The sequence below is a fragment of the Arachis hypogaea genome, chromosome 6, assembly GCF_003086295.3.
Source record: "Arachis hypogaea cultivar Tifrunner chromosome 6, arahy.Tifrunner.gnm2.J5K5, whole genome shotgun sequence".
Lineage (NCBI taxonomy): Eukaryota > Viridiplantae > Streptophyta > Magnoliopsida > Fabales > Fabaceae > Arachis > Arachis hypogaea.
Genome location: NC_092041.1, coordinates 117,522,663 through 117,543,828, shown reverse-complemented (window position 1 = coordinate 117,543,828; position 21,166 = coordinate 117,522,663). Strand labels below are relative to the sequence as shown.

General features: G+C 32.6%; 3 protein-coding genes across 4 annotated transcripts; all 3 read right to left on the bottom strand.

Moving 5' to 3' along the window:
* Positions 1-453: 453 nt before the first annotated feature.
* Positions 454-4,488, bottom strand: LOC112756180 (probable disease resistance protein At4g33300). 2 transcript variants are annotated; one of them, XR_011862960.1, is made up of 7 exons: positions 3,919-4,455; positions 3,247-3,685; positions 2,732-3,123; positions 2,215-2,570; positions 1,909-2,117; positions 929-1,818; positions 454-797 (listed from the first exon to the last, which is right to left on the bottom strand). XR_011862960.1 is itself a non-coding variant. In XM_025804647.2 (6 exons), the coding sequence occupies exons 1-6, from the start codon at positions 4,159-4,161 to the stop codon at positions 980-982; spliced, it is 2,478 nt and encodes an 825-aa protein (XP_025660432.1). In that variant the 5' UTR covers positions 4,162-4,488; the 3' UTR covers positions 454-979. The 2 variants fall into 2 exon arrangements, 1 of the variants encoding a protein (XP_025660432.1); XM_025804647.2 differs by having other exon boundaries at positions 454-1,818; positions 3,919-4,488.
* Positions 4,489-9,209: 4,721 nt separating this feature from the next.
* On the bottom strand, positions 9,210-13,715 carry LOC112756179 (disease resistance protein ADR1-like). The gene is made up of 6 exons (XM_025804646.3): positions 13,204-13,715; positions 12,198-12,645; positions 11,327-11,724; positions 10,778-11,133; positions 10,459-10,670; positions 9,210-10,224 (listed from the first exon to the last, which is right to left on the bottom strand). The coding sequence occupies exons 1-6, from the start codon at positions 13,444-13,446 to the stop codon at positions 9,398-9,400; spliced, it is 2,484 nt and encodes an 827-aa protein (XP_025660431.1). The 5' UTR covers positions 13,447-13,715; the 3' UTR covers positions 9,210-9,397.
* Positions 13,716-17,904: 4,189 nt separating this feature from the next.
* Positions 17,905-20,508, bottom strand: LOC112756178 (protein OSB1, mitochondrial-like). Its single transcript, XM_025804645.3, has 4 exons — positions 19,849-20,508; positions 19,629-19,767; positions 18,959-19,034; positions 17,905-18,452 (listed from the first exon to the last, which is right to left on the bottom strand). Exons 1-4 carry the CDS (start codon positions 20,235-20,237, stop codon positions 18,184-18,186), a joined length of 873 nt encoding a protein of 290 aa, XP_025660430.1. The 5' UTR covers positions 20,238-20,508; the 3' UTR covers positions 17,905-18,183.
* Positions 20,509-21,166: the final 658 nt, after the last annotated feature.

The window sequence follows — 21,166 nt, the reverse complement described above, 5'->3', positions numbered from 1 at the left end:
AATAGACCAAGGAAGGTTCTCAGCAAGTAACACATTACACAAGTGACAGTGACCTTTGGAGTTTGAAGAGAATCTTGTTAGCTGAAACCTATGTGATGCATATTATCAGCTTCTCACGCGTTTTCATTTTATTAAGAAACAAAAAATAATATTATATTTTTTAATAATATAAAAGAAAATAAAATTGAGAGAAAATACCCACATGCCCTTTAGTGGAAGCAGGCTATTGGAAGTTGGAAGTAGTCTATTTGACATGCGTACATTGTATATGTCCATGGTGGTCACAAGATCCCAAATTTTACAGAAGAAAAAGAAGCATTTCATTTTGGAAATCTATCTATCTATGAATTAATATGATTCTTTCATTCTAGCCGCCTTACTCTCTACAATTTTTCCATCATTGCTTGTGCTGCTTTTCTTGACATATCATTAAAACTAAACAGAAAATCAACATTGGGGAACAGATGAAGCCTATATCTTATTACATCTGCTTAAAGAAATTGACATAACAATACAAATCATAGAACTGGACGTATTTTGAAAAAAAATATCTTATTAAATTGACAATTAAAAATTACAGATTAAGCTAACTCAGAAGACTAGCTAACAGATTATGTCATAACCTGCACTAAGGTTGAATAAAGGTATGATAGAAACTTTCTTGAATGAGTTTGATGTATTTTGGTCTAGCCATGCTGAGCCCCCTTAGATCCTTCCTTGTGGTCTCGAGTTCGATCTCCGGCGAAGGTAATAACCGTTTTGGGAGGACGGCCATGACCCTCGCACGGCCGCACCGGCTTATAACACGGTTCAGACACCAGTAAGAAATCAAACCAAACAGAATTTACCCATCAAGCATACCCTAACAAAATTTGCTTCTAGGCAAAAGAAATTTTCTACTTTAAACTAGTTATGAACAGCTACTTACAAGGAGTCAAGGATTAGGAATGTGAACATCAAAACAATCAAAGATTGAGGGTCAATCTTTTAGCCAATCCAGATCATATTGCTGTTCAGATACTTGAATATGAAATTCTTTTGGCTTGGCCTTTTGAACATCTATCCACATATCTTGTACCTCCTCATCACAAATCACAAGCCTTAGATTCTTCAATGACAATGCAGACTTTGGTATGCTCCTAATCATGGAGCATTCCCTCATGTCAATCTTCTCCAAATTGACCAACTTACCAATCTCATTAGGGAAGCATGCCAGGTTAACACATTGAGAAATGTCTATGTACTTCAACTTAATCATATTACATATGCTCAGAGGAAGGGACTTCAAATCCGGACATGCATATAGCCGGAGGATCTCAAGCGATCGCAGTTGCCCCAATTCGGCAGGTAGTTTCGTCAGATTGTGACAATTTGTTAGACTCAAGTTCTGCAGGGAATGTATTTCACAGATGCTTGAGGGAAGATCAGTTACATCATCACAGTGATCAAGAGTGAGTTCGGTGAGGTTTGGGAAGATTCTAGATAGGTCTGCTTCTTTGAGTTCTTTCCCCTCCAAACTGTTATTGATCTTGCAAAGGACTAGACATAATTTGCTTAGATTTTTCATCACAATGCCTGATAACTCTGGAGTGGAAACCTTTTCAAGCCAGAGACTCTTCAAGTTTGTCAACTTCTCAAAAATTGACATATTGTGAAGGCATGCATAAGAAGCACTATAGTTTATTATAATCAATGTCTTCAGATTTGGCATTGATTGAATGAAGGGAGGCAGGAAGTATTCACTGGATGAAAAATTAATAATCAGAACTTCAGCCTTGGGAAACTCAAGGTTGCACCAATCCTTTTCTTTCATTTCACCTGAAACATGAATACATTCATCAAATTATACAAAGATGAAGCAAAGTTAATAAAACGAAAAAGAAATTTTGGGAGAGATTGGCTACATACCCGTGTGAATTGAGACAATCTGAGCCTCAAATGGTTTATCCTTGTATCTCAACCACTCTTTAGGGAGACCACTTGCTTCTCGCTTTGGCATAACCAATCGCCGGCGTTCACAAATGCTGTCACAGTTGCTCATATTGAGCGCAAGGTCTCTGAGTATATCATGTTGAGTAACAGATATCTCAAAGCAACTGCTATACATGTCTCCAGCACTGACATATTAAACATCAAACGGGGTTTTAGAATGGTGCCATTACTATAAAAAACAATCAAATCTGAGTTAAAATGCAATTTTTAAAAGGTGCATACCGCGCCTCTTTCACCAAGGTGAGAAGATTCTTGTTTGAAAGCTCAACGACCATAGTAAAGGCTTCGGTTTGGCAGATATCATGCATTTCGACCCACATATTGATGAGGATGTCCAGAGGGATTTTCTTGTCCTCAGGAAATGAACAAAGGTCCAAGAAGCATTTCTTGATCTTCTCTGGCAGGAAGTTTACACTGATTGCCATTCTCTCAATCAGATTGTTTTGGTAAGATTCCCCAATGCTTTGGCCCTGAGATAGCCTTGTTTTGACACCTTCCCAAAACATTTCATTCTGATCTCTCAAGGAAGCTCCAATCACTTTAAGAGCTAGTGGAAGCCTTCCACACTCTGTCACAACCTGTTTGCAATTGGATTCAAGAAACCACCAAAAACAAAGTTAAGTAAACTCCACAAAGTAAAATTATTAGGTGCTTAGTAAGGACTATGCTCCATACACTAGTATGATAGTACTCTCTCTATTTTCTTGTATAACATTTTACTTGAGCAAATTCTCATTACCTGCATTACTAGATTCTCATTAGCAGCTACAGGGATTGATTTCTGTCCAAAAGCATGATGACAGAACAAAGATAGTGCATCCTCTTCACTCAACAGTTCCACCTCATAAGTGGCATTACAAATTTGGAATTTCTCTCTGGAGACAACAAGGAACTTGCAGCCAGGTATTCTGCATACAAGCTGTTGCAGCACAGAGAGTGACCAGACATCATCAAGAACAATAAGGTTTCGAGTTTCGGTTTTGCAATCGAATTGCGGCATCCATTGGGGAATCACATAATTTGGATTCAAGTTTTGATTCCCCATAATGAACCCCCAGATCCTTGCTCTTAGCTGCTCAACATTTGGGGACTGTGACACAGTCAAAAACAAGATTCTCTCCTTGAAAGAAACTGCCAAAAAAAAGTAACCACTAAAACCTTTTGAAATTGAACCCAAACGATGATAACTGTTTCTTCCAAATGCTTAAGTAATTCAATTAGAAACATATGAATGGTTTTACATCTAATACTTACATTGAACTTGTTCATCTCTGCAAACATCTCTAGCAAGAGTGGTCTTCCCTGAGCCACCAATACCAGAAATCCCAATCACCCAAAGATCATTCCTCCCAACAAGCATCTCCTTGACTTTCTTCTTCCCAAGCTCCAAACCCACACGTGAATTCCCTAAACTACCCTCAGCAATCTCCATGCTCCTCACAGCCTCCTCGACCCACCCTCCACCTCCCATCCCCCCCATCTTCATGGTCACAAAGTACTGCTCCAGCCTCCGGTTCGACGCCTCGATCCGGTCGAACCGCTCCGCCATCTCGAACCGCGTGTGGTGCACATCAGCAAGTATGTGAGTCTGCATCGGACCCTCTATGAACTTTGATACCGTGTTCTCAAGCTTCTCCATCTTTTTAGCTAGCTGAAAGTTCTTGTACACATTCCAACGGCTCGAATTCAGAACCTTCAACAAAATTAAAAAACAGAATCAATACATAGATCATACAAACAAACTCTTCAATATTTTAGTAGCACATATTTTGAGTTATGAACATAAAATTTAATTACATAATAAGAACAAGAACCATAGATGAAATAAAATTGCAGCATAAACATGATTTAGCCACCGTTGGTGGAGTTAGTTACAGAGTTAGTTATGGAATCAGTTAGTTGGTTAGTTAGTTAGAGATGGATTACCTTGTGAGCGAGTTCGACACCAGAGTGGAGGATCTCGGAGAGGCGGTGAAGCTGTTGCTGACGTGGCTGAGGGAGTTCAACGCCGGAGTATTTGATCTCTTGTATGGTTGGAAGGAGTTCAGTTATGTAAGTTATGAGCTGATCTGCACTTCCACGGCAGAGAATGGATTTGCGAGAGATGGTTACGAGATTCCGGAGGAGCTCGCCGGTGAGCTCGTTGCTAATTAACTCCGTCAGGGCCATTACTTTCTCAAGCCACTTTTGCTCTTCTCCGGCGAACACTGGTGGTGGTGGTGGTGGTTGGTTTTTCTTTGCCTCTTGTTTGATTGGTTGCGTCACTTTGTTTTTTGTTATGTTTCTATGATTGTTAGTCTTATAGTTTGGTCAGCACTCTAACTCTAATGGTGGGTTGTTGAATTCACTGTTTTGCCCCTCAAGTGTCACCTTTCCCCCCTTTAGTTTCTATTATAGAATTATAGATAGTTTTTTCTTTTCCCTTTTTTTAGTAATATGATAATATCACTGGCACTTTTGCTTACAATTATTTTCTTATGTTTAGATATTAATATAATTTATTACAAATTATATTATATAATATGTAGCGTTTGTTTAATAGTATTTTATTAGATCACATCTATTAAATATGTTTTATGATGAGATTAATACGAAAATAATTATAGGTATAGTGGTTACTGGTTAGTGAGGGATTTTTTTTATTTAAATTAAATAAATATAATATTTACCGATTTAAATAAATATAAAAAAATTTATTAAAATACGTCGTTAGTCACATCTCGAATGCAATGGGGCGCTCCTAAAAATGGTAACGAGTGTACTAAATAAGATGTGCGAGTCATATCTAAAGTGTATGGGATATGAACAAAGATGTATCTTGAATACATTGCATTCGAGTCATATCTAAAGTGTGAGATATGAATAAAGATGTATCTTGAATACATTGCATTCGAGATACGATTGCAGATATATTTATTAAACATATTTATTGATGTAAATATATATTTAACAAATAATTTATTAATAAAATAATAAATAAATAAATATTAATTTAAAAAATTTAAAATAAAAATTGACTTTTTATCAATATTTTTAAATTTTTATATATTTTTTAATTTTTATTATTGATATTTTTATAATTAATTGTCGATTAAAAAATTATTTCATAACAAATTTATTGATGGTCTTGCCTCTGAAAGAATGAATGTCAAAAATAAAGGAAACTCAACAAATATATAGTCAGTACTATATAAAATAAAAAAAATTAATAAATATATATTTAATTTTAATTAGAATTTCATTTTTTTAATTATATAGACCAAAGGTATAAAAATTAAGCCTAATTACATAAAAGTAAATTGGGTGGATGTACCGTGAAAAAAATGTATAGAAAAGAGCAGGTCCAACATTTATCCTAAAATAAAAAACATCGTGTTTTGGGTTGAAAATATTTTTAATATTATTTTTTATTTTGTTTTATTTTTTAGAAAATATTTTCATTAAAAATATTTTAAAATATTTAATCAATCATATTTTTATGTTTTATTTTTATTTTTATTAAAAAAAATTACCCAAAACCAATGAGCCCCTATCAGATAAAGATAGGAAAGACTCAATTTTTTTAAGTAATCAAGTTCATAACAAAGATAATAACTCAAGGTTAACGAAAAGAGCAAAAGCTTGCTAATTTCTAATTGATTCATTTAAAAAAAATAAAAAAAGGATAGAATTTTAATGTCCTTTAACCAATGGACAAAATTAATCTTGAGGCAATGGATATTTTTTCTAACTTTTGCAACTGCCGAGTACTTTTATATCTTTTACATGGAATCCTTCTAAAATTTAAATTTTATTTTAGAAAGTAAAGTATAATTTTTAATTATTTATTTTATAGATAAAATTAAAAATAAATATAAAAAAATTATTTAATAATAAAAAATTATATTTTATTTTTTAAAATATAAATTTAAAATTTAAAAAATTCAAATTTTTTTTACATGTGCATGTGATTTCAAAGAGTTAAAGTGACTAAATTCTTATTGTATTATTAAAATATTAAATTTAGATGTATTTTGGATGTTGTATCACCGTTTTCAATCCTCGTATTTCGGATGTATTAAACTAAAATAGAATACTCTTGGAGATAGAAGTGTGTATGAGTCGGGTGAAATCGAGTTTGAGGTGATTTAGATTCGGTTCGAATTTGGTCATAAACTTGGTTAAATTTATATACTTTCGGGCCACGATTATATCGGATAAAATCCAGGTAAAAATCGGCTCATTAACATTACATTACCTTGATATCTTCTTACAAGCTAGCATGTGAAAATATCCAAATTTCTAAGACTACAACTATTATTTGACATAGTAAAATTCACTTAGAAAAATATAACAAGAACTAACTTTTCTCTAAAATTAAAGGATAATCATAATCAATACTAATATTGTATAATAACACCAAATATTTAAATCAATACAAATAACACAATATTATGTATTAGTCTAAAATCTTATGCATTTTAAACATAAAACATTAACTTATAGTCTTATAATAACTAATAACACAAAATATTAAGGTTTACAATACTTAAATTCTACATAAGAATAGCCATTATCCATCACTAATAACACAAAATATTAATTGTGTATGATGACCAGGCCACCGGACCGATTTCGGGTGACCCGAGCCATGTCCGGACCCAATCCGAAATAATGACCGGGTCTATTTTTAAGATCTTTATTCGACCTTAAACTCGATGAAATCACACCAAATTAGTCCCTAAAATAGTCGAGACCAGGCCAAATCTTCAAGTCGGACCGGATCATGCACACCCCTAATTTGAGATATGTCTCTATTTATATCTTGAATATATTCGAAATATAATTTACACATCTTAGTTTACAGAATAAAATCAAGATATAACTATTTTTAAAAGTGTCCTATTAAATTCAAGATGTGACTAAAGATATATTTTAATAAATTTTTTTATGTTTATTTAATTCAGTAAATATTATATTTATTTAATATAAATAAAAAAATATCGTTAGTGAGCTTATCTAAGATAACTATGGAGATATTAGATATATGTGTCAAAAAGTGTTGAGAGACGCCACAAACACCAAGACCTGTTGGTTTAGATACTTAGATTGACCTATTTAGTCTCTCATTTATAGGTTGGTCTGTCTTATATTTTTTCTCTATTACTAAGATTTGAACCAAAAATGTTGACTACGGAATTAATTAAAGAACTTATTATCTTGATTAATCTTACATTAATTATTGATTTAAAAAATATTGATAGACATATAAATATCTCTTAATCTGTTAGTAGAGACAGAAGAAAAATAGCAAAAGTTATTTTTTTATTTTTAAATTATAAAAAGTAACAATAGAGTTTAGTACTATTTAAAAAAAAGAAATTAATTTTTTAAGAAGTTAATTCACAGTTTTTTAAACAATTAGAAATATATAACTTTTTTTTTTATAAGTCATTCTATTATTTTTATAAAAAAAAATTCACTTCAAAACAAAAAAAAATTATTTTTATTTTTGATTTTGTAAAAAATATTTTTTATTTTCTGCTGGAAATCCTGGCTCTTTGCCACCATTTATAGTAAGTTATAATATATTTGTTGACCCTAATAAAAGTGGATGGAGTTCTAATAGGAGTAAAAATAAAAAATAAAAAATAACAACAAAATATATATTAACTAGAGGTGTGCATAGGTGGGGTAAAACGGGTTTGATGTGACTTAGATCCAATCTGAAATATATACCGGGACTATTTATTAGATCCGAATCCGGTCCTAGACACCTATACACCTTCTTATAAACTAGCATGTGAAAATATTCAAATTTTTATGACTCTAACCATTATTTAACATGGTAAAATTCACTTAGAAAAATATAACAAGAATCAACTCTTCTCTAAAATTAAAGCATAACCATAATCAATACTAATATTTTCTAATAACACTAAATATTTAAATCAATACAAATAACACAATATTATGCCATTAGTATGAAATCTTATGCATTTCAAACATAAAACATTAACTTATAGTTTTATAATAACTAATAACACAAAATGTTAAGGTTTACAATACTTAAATTCCATATAAGAATAACTATCATTCGTCACTAATAATACAAAATATTAATTGTGTATGATGACCGGGCCATGGCCTGGATCAAACCCGAAATAATGATCGGGTCTATTTTTGAGATCCTTACCCAGCCCTAAATCCGGTAAAATCACACCAAATTAGCCTCTAATAAAATCAGGGCCGGGCCGGGACATGCACATCCCTAACATTGACACACATTTCATATTTGTTTTTTATTTTCACGTACCATATCATAAACAATAAAACAACAAGCACTAACTATACAATAATTTTTTTGACATTGCCATAAAGATTATTGTGAATTAGAATTTTATAACTATTCACCACACACAAAAACATAGTTATTCACTTGTAACAATGATAGAGTCATTCCCTTATTTTATAATATCTCTCCACTTTTTATGTATCTCTTCTTGTAGAAATATTTGTTTGATTTCTTTTTTTATGTTCTTTTCCATACGAAAGTGACAAGTATTTGTTATTATCGTTACTTTAATATCCATTTTCTTGTGTAAAAAAAAAGTTGTATTTTTTGAGTTATTTATTCAAACGCTACAACCTTAAAATAAGTATTTTTATAACTAAAAATTCAAATACAAAATAACTTATTTATAAGCTGTTATTAATAAAAGTTTTCAAAAAAATTATTTAAGTTGTTTATCTAAATTAGATCATAATACATATTAATATTAATATTTTCATTATATCTAGTTTATGAAGTTTAAATTAAGCTTATTAGAAATAATAAATAGCATTCATATGTGAAAAAGACACGAGTCTGTTTTCTTGATAGATTTTCTTCAAGTGATTGTGCTTTAGTTTAGTTTTGAATTTTTTTTAAATAAAACATTACTTTTTGTTATTTGGATAATAGAAAAGATTGTAATATAAAAATATATAGAAAGTCAAAAGATTTTAGTCAAGCTTTTTTTTTTTTTTGTGTGCAATTATTGTATGAGTAGCTTTTGTATCTTTTCTCAATTTTATTTAAAAGTTATAACCTTTTTGCACATGATTTTATAAAGAAATGATTATAGTATTAATATTTGGACAAGAAGAATATATGCTTGGTTCGGCACTCTGTTTTGTTTGGCAGTGCTATGGTATTAATCAATAATATATTTTCAATATGTTGGAAGAGTTTGAAGTACATCTGAAATATCAGTATTATACTTTGGAATTTTAATCAATAATTCCACTTATATACACAATATTTTTAGTCAGTATATAAACATAATTTCTTACATAAAAGATGTCTATAGAGAGAAGACTAAAAATATATAGTTGATAGTTACAAAAAATTAGGGACAAGAAAATTGACACCAAGGTCAATGAATCACTCTTTAAGCCAATCCAAATCATAGTATTGCTCTGAGACTTTAATGTGGAGATTTGGCTTTGCCTTCTCAACCTCATTCCAAACCTCTTGTACCTCCTCATCACATATCACAAGCCTCAGATTCTTCAATGACACTGTTGATTTTGGTAAACTCTTAATCATAGGGCATTCCCTCATGTCAATCTTCTCTAAATTCACCAATTTTCCAATCTCATTAGGGAACATTGCAAGGTTAACACATTGAGATATGTCTATATACTTCAACTTAATCATGTCACATATGCTACTAGGAAGTGATTTCAGTTCTGGACAAGCATACAGTCTTAGTATCCCAAGTGATCTTAGCTTGCCTAGTTCTGAGGGCAATTTGGTCAAATTGTGACAGTTTGTGAGACTCAAGTTTTGAAGTGAATGTATCTCACAAATGCTTGAGGGTAATTCAGTAACATCATCACAATGATCAAGAGTGAGTTCACTTAGGTTAGGAAATGCTTGTGCTAGGTTTGCTTCTTTACCCTCTAAACTATTATTTAATTTGCATAGGACTATGAATAATTTCCCTAAGCTTTTCATTATAGTGCCTGATAATTGAGGGGTTGAAACTTTTTCAAGCCAAAGGCTTCTAAGATTGGTCAAATTCTGAAAAACTGATACATTGTGAAGGGAAGCATATGATGCACTATAGTTTATGATAATTAATGACCTCAAATTTGGCATTTTTGCAATGAAGGGAGGTAAGTAGTATTCATTGGATGTGAAATTGATTATCAAAACTTCGGCATTAGGAAACTCAAGGTGACACCAATCTTCTTCTTTCATTTCACCTGCAATGTTTAACATTCCTACTAATATGAATGGCAGAGCAAAGACAAAGAACAAATTGTCACAAAGATAAATTTCAAAGACTTGTTTAGATTTCAAAAGATTAAATTAGTAACAATCTCATCTTTGGAAAAACTAAACAAGTCTATAGTACCTAAAAAATGTATTTTAGGTGTTGAATTATCATTGTTCCAATCTTCTGACTAATTTACCATTGAAATCGAAATATAGTATACCTGTGTGAACTGAAACGATCTGAGCCTCAAATGGCCTGTCCTTATATCTCAACCATTGTTTAGGCAGTCGGCCGTGATCTTCTCGTTTAGGCATAACTAATCGGCGGCGTTCACGGATGCTGCTGCGATTGCTCAAATTAAGAGCAAGGTCTCTCAGTATATCATGCTGAGTAACAGATATCTCAAAGCAGCTGCTATACATGCCACCAGCACTGATATATTGAAATATCATATCCATATGGTTTAGAAATTATACTATCATTGTGAAGTAATCAAACAAAACAAAACAAATATAAATATCACATTTTAGCTTGCATACCGAGCTTCTTTCACTAATGTGAGAAGATTCTTGTTTGAGAGCTCCACAACAATTGCAAAAGCTTCTTTCTGATCAATATCATGGATTTCAACCCACATATTAGTGAGAACATCTAGTGGAATCTTCTTATCCTCTGGGAATGAACAAAGATCTAAAAAGCATTCTTTGATCATTTCTGGTAAGTGATTTGTGCTGATTGCCATTCTATCAATGAGGTTGATTTCATAGGATTCACCAATGCTTTGTCCTTGAGATAGCCTGTTCTTGACACTAGCCCAGAACATCTCGGTCTGATCGCGCAATGAAGCTCCGATCACTTTAAGAGCCAACGGAAGCCTTCCACATTCGGTCACAACCTGTTTTTTTTACATTGGATTCAAGAATCAGCAAAGAAATTATCTTTGGTATCATATATTTAATCACTCACGTGCTTCAAACTAATCAACTTAAACTTTTTGAATAACGGTACATATAATATTGAAAATAATCCAAAAACATGGTATTATTGAGCATTACATGCTTGATCAAAGTTAAGAACTAAAATTTTACCTGGTTGACCAAATTGCTATCAGCATCCAAAGGAATTGATTTTTGACCAAAAGCATGGTGACAGAACAAAGCTAATGCTTCCTCTTTACTCAGCAATTCCACTTCATAAGTAGCATTGAAAATTGTTGGAAATCTCTCTCTCGAAACCACAATGAACTTGCAACCATGTACTCTGCACACAAGATATTCTAACACAGAGAGGGACCAAACATCATCAAGAACAATCAATCTTTGAACTTCACTCCTGCATTCAGTTTGTGGCATTCTTTGAGGAACAACATAATTTGAACTTATGAAGCCTTGGTTTCCCATAATGAAACCCCATATCTTTGCTCTTAGTTGCTCAACATTTGGAGATTGTGAGACTGTTAGGAACAAGATTCTTTCCTTGAAATGACCTGCAAAACTTAACCATCAAAACCAGTGCTAGAAAATTAAGAATTTCTCTTTATCCCAACATCTCTATCGTAGTCATATGCATTGGATTCAAAATGGTTCTAAAAGGTTACACAAGTCAATCTGGTCTCTTAAGGATTCAATAACTCAATTCAGTCCCTAAAAAATACCAATGTGAGTTTAGTTGGTCATTTCACACTCATAACCCTAATGTGCGAGGTAAATTGTGTCATTTTCATGTTTTTAATGTGTCATATAATACTTAATGGTGACACGTCAATTGAAAATTATCAGAAGAACAGATTTGATTTATATTGGTATTTCTTAGATAACTAAATTGAAGTATCAAATCTTTCAGGAACTAAATTGAATCATATATGATTTTCTAGGAATCAATCTCATCAATAACCCTATTCTTTTATAAAAGGAAAAGGCAATTGAAGTTGAAGATCTTCAAAAAGAATTGAAGGCTTACTTCTGACTTGTTCATCTTTGCATACTTCTCTAGCAAGTGTAGTCTTCCCCGAGCCACCAATCCCACAAATCCCAACAACCCAAATATCATTCCTTCCAATTACCATTTCCTTAACCTTCTTCTTTCCAAGTTCCAAACCTACACCTAAATTCCCCAAATTACCCTCCACCCCACTCTCATCCACCTCCATGCTGCTCACAGCCTCCTCTATCCACCCTCCTCCTCCCACTCCTATCTTCATGGCACTAAAGTACTGCTCTAGCCTCTGGTTCGACGCATCGACCCGGTCGAACCTCTCGGCCATCTCGACCCGGGCGTGGTGCACATCAGCCAATATGTGAGCTTGCATTGGACCTTGCACAAACCGTGACACGGTCTTCTCAAGCTTCTCCATCTTCTTCGCTAGCTGCAAGTTCTTGTACACGTTCCACCGGTTCGAATTAAGAACCTTCAACACATTTTGCACAGATCAATTTTAATATACTATCAATGTAAATTACATGTATATGAAATCACAAGAGTTATTGTCTGACAACTTAATTTATTTCTTTTCCATGCTGATACTAAATTAAACATTTATATAGAAAAAGCTTTTACACTAAATCACTACAATCAAGTTTACTCTATTCACAATAATTGAAACCGCTTGAATAATAAACAATATCCAAAACTATATCAGCAACTCTGTAGAATTTACTTCCATTCCAGCTTCACTGAAATTCAACTAGCCTAGTTTAACTCATCTTAGAATACTGGAACCTTCCATTCAAATAAACTCAAAAATCTTGTTATACTAAACGACTTAAATCAACTAAGTGTTTTTTTCATCAAAATGTTATGAACAGTTTTGTGTTGTTTTTCTGCACATCTTTCGAGACACTTTCTGTTAGAAGTAACTGTTTGTGCGTCTCGATCTGCGTGCAAACTAGAAATAACCGTTACAGCACCGAATAACATTTGGCAAAATATCACTGCATATATAAAAATAAGTGAATCGAAATTAAACCTTATGTGAGAGCTCGACGCCGGAGCGAAGAATCTCGGAAAAGCGGTCGAGCTGGCGCTGCCTATCGGCGGGAAGCTCGACGCCGGAGTACTTGATCTCTTGAATGGTAGGGAGTAGTTCGTTGATGTAAGTTCTGAGCTGATCAGCGCTTGTTCTGCAGAGGAGTGACTTGCGTGATATGCTTATCAGCATCTTCATGAGCTCCGTCGCGATCTCGCCGGCGAAGAAGTCGTTCAGAGCCATCTATCTATGTTTCTTGTTCTTCTCGGGCCTCTCTTTTGCTGCTACCATTCAGTGGTGGTAGCTTTGGTGATGCTGGTGGATGGTTTTTCTTTCTTGGTTGGTTTATTTATTTTGGAATATTAGATTCTCTACTGGGATACTTGAATTCACTATAATGCCCTTCATGCAATTATATGTCCTCGTTTTTTTTACTGAATACTGGGAGACTTAAACTTTGCGAATTTTTAGACGAGTATAAAAAAATTATGGTATTTAAACTATAATTCTATTCTCTATTTTGTATTTTATTATTGTGTACTTATACATAAATTTTAGCAATAAATGCTCTTAACTTCGTTATGGCATTTTGTTATTAATTTATTATAATATATTGCTTAGTATTTATATATTTTATTATATTATATGATGTATCAACATCTTCGTATTTTTTTTTCAAACATAATAAGTTATATTTTATTAATTATTAAAAAATAAAGTATAAAGATGTTTAAAAATTGGACAACATAATAAAAAGTAAAATTTTTTTAAAATAATATACTGAAAATATTCATCCAATGGTGTATGATTGAAAAACGAAGAAAAATTTTAAAGAAGAAAGAATGATAAATCAAATTAAATGAAACTAAGAGTTTGCATCATAAAGATAACAATCTAAATTGGGAGTTCTTTAGATTTCACGAAACAACTTAACAGAACTTGCTTGAATGGTAGACAGCATTAAAGTAGAATCTTCAAAAATGAACTGGTTGCGAGCTTTTCAGTAATTTCAGCAAATAATGACAGACAATTGAGGATTACGGTCAACATTTTTTAACTGGTTAATCATATCTATTGATATAGTTCATCATGTCTAAAAGTCGTTAAGATTCTGTATAATATCATCTATGTATCGCGTGTTCTATCTATGTTTTTTAGTACTATATTTAAAAGAAAAAATATAATTAGTAGTAATATAGGAAAACATAATAGTGTATATGGATGTTAATTCATCCCTAGACATTGTAACAGAACAATCAGTTGTGTTAAAAGTTAAAACCTAGCATGGATAATATTTTGAGAACGAATCTCTTCATTTTTTCTCTATTGATTTGTGTGATTTTACACTATTTAAGACTTAAGTTCGAGTTAAAAAGGAAAAATATGTAAGAAAAAGTCTTGTTATAAAATTTAATGATGCTCATTAATTTATATATATATATATATATATATATATATATATATATATATATATATATATATATATATATATATATATATATATATATATATACGAGAAGAGATCCGATATAATAAGAATAAATCTTGCTGACTTACACTATCGAGTAATTTGTTAGTACCAATTTCATCAATCCGACCATTAATCGATTAAATTAAATATAAAACTTCAACAAATTTTTAATAGTATAATTTAGATTCATTTAACTATTTAATTAACTACTCATCTTTGTGTGGTTTTAAACACTGCTTGTATCAGTCTCTGCCTTTTGTCAGTTTTTATACGTGTTCATTATTTGGGTTCTTCTTAATTTTTTAGTTATTTTTGTACCTCCTTAATCACTCACTACCTATAGTATTACTAGTAACCTTAGGTATTTTCTTCACTTCTCTAATTGTTTATATTGGTACAATCGTAATTTGCTTATAGAAATTAAATATTACCTTTCGGAAAGAAAAAAACACACACACGTGTCTTTAAATTTTAAAAATCTTCCTGTGACGTAGAGTAACATTCAACTTTTCCATAAACATATTGTGTATAGTTTTATTGTCATTAAGATTAAAGTTTATTAGCTTAATCAAACTTTACTTCCGGTTAATAGATACATAAATAAATTTTAAAATTTACACTTACAGATTCAACTAACCATGGAAAATGCATGTATGGCTTTTTTTAATACTCGTTATGAAAGTAACTAAAATGGGGAATTCAAAAGGAAGTAGATAATCAATTTTTATTGTACGATGATATTGATGCATGTCTCATTCACTAAGTTGGCCAAATTGATAGCTGTCTACACTAAATATTGACGGTAGAAAAGTAACCTTGGCAACATTATAAAACTTTAAAGTACGAAATTAGAACGAAAGAAAGAAAAAAAACTACCATGCACATAATGGGAATCGAAGAGAATTGGGTGTACAAATTTTAGTTTTTAAAATATTTTCACTATCTACATATATATAAAAAATATTTTTCGTAATTATTACTAAAATTTATCATAATAAAAAATATTTATCATTTTCAAGTTTGTTAATGTTATATATATTTAATAAATAAAAAATTGAATTAACAAACACGTTATATAATAATAATAATAATAATAATAATAATAATAATAATAATAATAATAATAATAATAATAATAGTAATAGTTAGGTATAAAACTTTTGTTTTACTAAAGAAAAATGTATAATAATATTTGTGTAAGATAATTTCTAGGAAACACTAAGCATACAGCCAATGATACCAAGTATTGGTGAGTGACAGCAGCACGTGTTATCAAAATTATTTGATTGTAGAAATAAATCAATAAATATTGTTGTTCTCCATGAGTCCATGACATTATTGGATGGTCATTACCAATTTCTCAATTAAGGATAACGTCAATGAAAGAAAAGCCACGTTGACGTGTGCAATGACCACTATATCCCTAATCAAGTAGTCATCCCTCCTTAAAATTGAGCAAACAGAAAAAATAGATTTTCAAAAAATATCCGATTGATTTCTAGGAGAAAAAAAAAAGATTACGGCTGCTTTATGCTTATGGAATATGCCCAAGACCTAAAGTCCTTAAAATTTTGGCACAGATGTCGGGTCAAAAAGCAAATCATGTGGTGGCAGTGGTGCACATAAACCATGACTTTATCATATATTGGTCTTCGTCTTCACTTGAAGCAAGCAACTCAGTATTGAGTGCTTTGCATTTTTACAGTTTCTTCTTCTTCTTCTTTTTTCCTTTTTCTTTGCAACTTCTTCCTTTTTTTATTATTTTTCCTTTATTAGTATGACAGGTTGAGTGTCTTGCTAGAATTGCACTTCGTGGGCCTCAATGGCTCAATCTATGCATATGAAACAAAGAAAAAGAGAAAGAGGACATTTCGCAGATCTTTCATAAATCACCATCAATAATTATCTGTCAATTAATACAATCTTGATCCTTGATGCTGACAGGGTAAAATAAATTTCAAATTATCACATGCTATTAAAATAAAGATAATCTCCTTTTCCTAGCCGCAAGTCGGAGATCAGTATTTGTTTTTAGCTTTAGAGAATAACCAATTTGTAACAATCATCTTTTTTTTCTAATGGATGAGTGAATGATGGCATGCAGCAGGCTTAACTTAACGAAATTTTCATTTCTTATTATGTCTTAGTGAGATTTTATTTTCATTTTCTGATATATTAAATTTTAGCTGTGTTTCATGCCGATAATTGTGCTTAAACAACACTTGTGAGTTATGACATCACTTACCAGCATGCATGTTAATTACCTTATGTCTCAGCTAAGTATATTTAGATTATAAATTTATAAGTATAGAAGAAGAGGTGAATAAGTCTGAATAACTTAAAAGAACAAATCATAAAATAAACAGGGAATGGGACTATTGTATATACCTAAAATCCAACCTGACCAATGCATCGGCAAACCAAAATTATAGCACCCTAAAACAGAAAGCCTTGTCTTCCTAAATACAGGATCTAAATCCTACCTTGTTCATCAAAATTTAGCATAAATAGAAGCTCAACTTCAACAACTTTTCTTAGGGTGCCCCAACCCAAAATAAGCGACAACTCCATTAATGGGGAGTATTCAACAAAGTTCTCATTATGTTCCGGTCAGTCATATGGTTTGTTAAAGCATAAAACATGCCTCCACTATGGTTTGTAGAATATTCATAGTACAGACTTTGCTTTCATAGGTTCGGTCACATTTTATTCCCCGCCAAGAACCACCTACCATACCATGATGTTCTAGAAAGTAAACTTCTAATGATTTGACTTTTCAACTGGTAGAATTCACTGTGTGAACCATGGCTTTTTTATCCAAATAATTCAATATTTATTGCTTAAAGTTTTGGGTACAAATCTTTAGAAAAGAAAAATGTGTTAGAAGCACTTCAACTTTCAACACTTACTTTACTTCTATGCAATCACTTCAAATGACCTGTCTAAAACTTGCAAACATAATCAAAGCAAGAAGGTTACAATAACACACTTCTATCACAATTTAGCAATGTAAATACAAATTGAAGAAATGAATGAAAAGTAAGAGAAACATACTCCTGTTCGTGTTAAAAAGGCCATAAAGGGAAGTCAACTACTCAATTCATCCATGTTTCTTCACAAGTCTTCAAGTATGAAGCTGCTGACGCTGTGAATTGCTATGCCTTTGAAATTCAGAGACTTAAAACCTTACATATGGTTATGCTGTATGCATTTCGTTTAACAAGGGAAACTTGAAAGGATTAAGTGCTTTAGCAGTAACCTTCTATTATTTATACATAAAAATTCGACATTAAATACTTGTTCTTGCATCTGTTACACAAATATGGTACATGGGGCTGCTATGTAAGCATCCGCATACACTACTCAAGTTTTCTTCCTTTTTTTGACTAATGAGTAATCATCAACTCGACAAAACTATCTTTTAACATGTGTTGAATAGATCATAGCAACAATACTATCATAATCATAGCAATTTGATTGTTTTAAGGGTCCATCAACATAGCCTTCGGCTACTCATCATAAACCCAAGTTCTCACACGAGAATGAGGACGCATAACTCTTCCTTCTGCAATTTTCGAGTCAAGCAATTCAAGTTGTTTTCTTACCCATGGAGGATCATATTTACTCAACCACAAAACTTCACCAGTATCCTTGTGTTTAAAATCAGGCTGTTTTGTGTTATACTTGCTCTTTCTATGATCCCACCACTCATATGGATTGGAAAAAAACACATGCCATAGGTGAAGTCGATTTTGATTATTTTGGATACTATCTGCAGCTACATTAGTTTAAGATGGAAAGAGTAAGAACAAACATTAACACAGGAAAGACCATGAAAAACTATTAAGATAACCCAATTCATGGTCAAGAAGTAATAAAAAATTGAGACTAACTTCAACCGAGGCAATTAAGAATGAAGCATAAGCCTGTTTCCTTGTACAAAAAATCTCCAAAGGAAGGAAATAACAGAAATGCATTACAAACTCAACTAATAATACTATACTCTAAAACTGTGAGTGCTTATAGGCACAAAACAAGATCTTTTTAAGACCCTTTTCTACTGTTATCCTTTAGATTTACTGAATCAATATTCACCTACCCAATATCGTTACAACTTCTCATGTCCATTCATTCTGCACTCAGTCAAGCTAGGAACTTACATTTATCTAAAAGCTTTTAGTTGATTGCCACCCACTTGAGCAAATTGTTTAAATACGTCCACACAAGAAGGATAACTATATTGTCCATGATTTGTATGAACATAACATGATCTACCATACATACCTTCAATAGATTCTAATCTTTTGTGCCCCTCATGGCCTATTTTTCGAGCAACAAAATCCAGCTCCTTCACAACTAGCTGCAGTGAGACAGAAGACAAATTTATAAAAACAATGGGCATATTGAAAAAGCTGTGCTGATAAATGAGGAATTGCAAACACAAGAATGCTGTGAGTTGACTTTCAATAATGTGCTTTAATGCACAAATCTAAGGCAAACTCCAACCATGATGAATGATGAATCAACGGGCAAACATGGAATATTTTGTTGTGAAGAAGAATAAGTAGTAATCAGAAAAAAGTGATACGCTGATAACAACAGTAATGCATGATAAAAAAAAACAAACTTACACGCAGAGAAAAGAAAAAAAATGGAAAACTTGAAATTTGCATAATTGATTTAAAAAATTAGTAACTTCTATTCCTTAAATTAAGTCAATTATCTGTTCAAAAGAAGCTCAGCAAAACGATCCATATATTCTCCAACATCAGCAACACTTTCATAGTAGAGTACCAATCAAACAAGAAGCTAGAACTTAAACACACATGATGTATCATTGGATCAAAGTTAAACTCCCAAAGTACCAAAATCAACAAGCATGGCAATCATAATTGAACCTACAAAGATTATCCCCAATTTAAATTAAGAACACAAAAGAGTAAAAACCAAATACCTGATAGTTAACATTGTCATTTCCACTATGATCAACTTTGGTGTAAGAACGCAAAGAACCTGAGACATATATAAAATCATTCGCTTTCAAATGTTTCAAAGCAATTTCCGCTAACCGATCCCACATAAACAAGACCACCCTGCCAACAAAATTGCAAAATCAAACACTATGATTACAAGCTCCAAATGAGACATTTTGTGAATTTAAAAAAAAAAATCACCTTAAGTTGGAGCTATGAGAATCATCGCATCTCGGATTCGAAATCTCCAACACAGTGAAAGCACCGAAACAACCTTTTTTGGAGTTAACGGGTTTCGGCTGGCGCGTGACGGTTCCAATGAAGGAAGCGTTGTTCTCAATCCCTCGATGCCAATCGATAGTCGATGGTCGTTGGAACTTCAGCGTGTGGCTGTACGCGGCGCTGGTTCCCGAAACGGCATCGTCATCAAACGAGTGCGTGAATCTGCGACGCTCCTTGAACGACGTCGTTTCGGGAGTTGCAGTGGAGAACGGAAAATACCTCTGTTGAGAAGGAGAATAAGGTAACGAAGCTGGAAATTTTGGTTTGGTTGAGAAGAGTGGAATGAGACGGAGGAGTTTCGAGTTCATAGACTCCGGCGAAGTGAATTTTGGCGGGCTCCGGCGAGACTAGATTTTGCTTTCGTGGTTTTAGTTTTTCAGAGTTGGCGACTTGGCGTTTGGTAGGGTTGTGAGTATTTCTTCTTTTTGGGCTTTTTGGTAAAGGTTCATGGGCGTAATGACCCAGCCCAGAAAGAGCCCGGAGAATTATATGCACATAAAGTGAGCTATAACATGACCAAGCATGACCAAAAAAAAAAAAACCATGACCAAGAAAAACAGTGAGATAATACTCAATTTTATGGCTCAACGTATGTGCAAAGAGGTAATATTCAGAAGGATTTGGATCTTTTAAAGTTTGAATTTCATTTTAGAGAATAAAGTGTGATTTCTCATTATTTATTTTATAGGTGGGGTCAAAAGTAAATATGAGAGAGAAACCATTCAAAGATAGAAAATCACACTTTACCCTATAAAGTAAAAATTCAAAATTTAGATGATCCAAATCCTATTTAGAAATACAACAACAACAAGAAAGCTTGTCCCAATAAGTGGGGTCGGCTACATAAATCAAACGACGTCATTGTGCTCTGTCATTTATCATGTCTACAGAGAGACCGTTTACATGTAGATCTCGTTTGACCACCTCATGGATGGTCTTCTTAGGTCTTCCTCTACCTTTCGCCCTTTGTCCATCTTCCATCTCATCCATCCTCTTAACTGGATGTTCTATCGGTCTTCTTCTCAGATGTCCAAACCACCTGAGACGCGATTCAACCATCTTTTCCACAATGGTGCTACTCCAACTCACTCCCTTATATCTTCATTCCTTATTTTATCCAATCGCGTATGACCACTCATCAATCTCAACATCTTCATCTCTACCACACTCAGCTTATGTTCGTGCTCCCCTTTAGCCGCCCAACCATACAGCATAGCCAGTTTTATAGCCGTGCGAT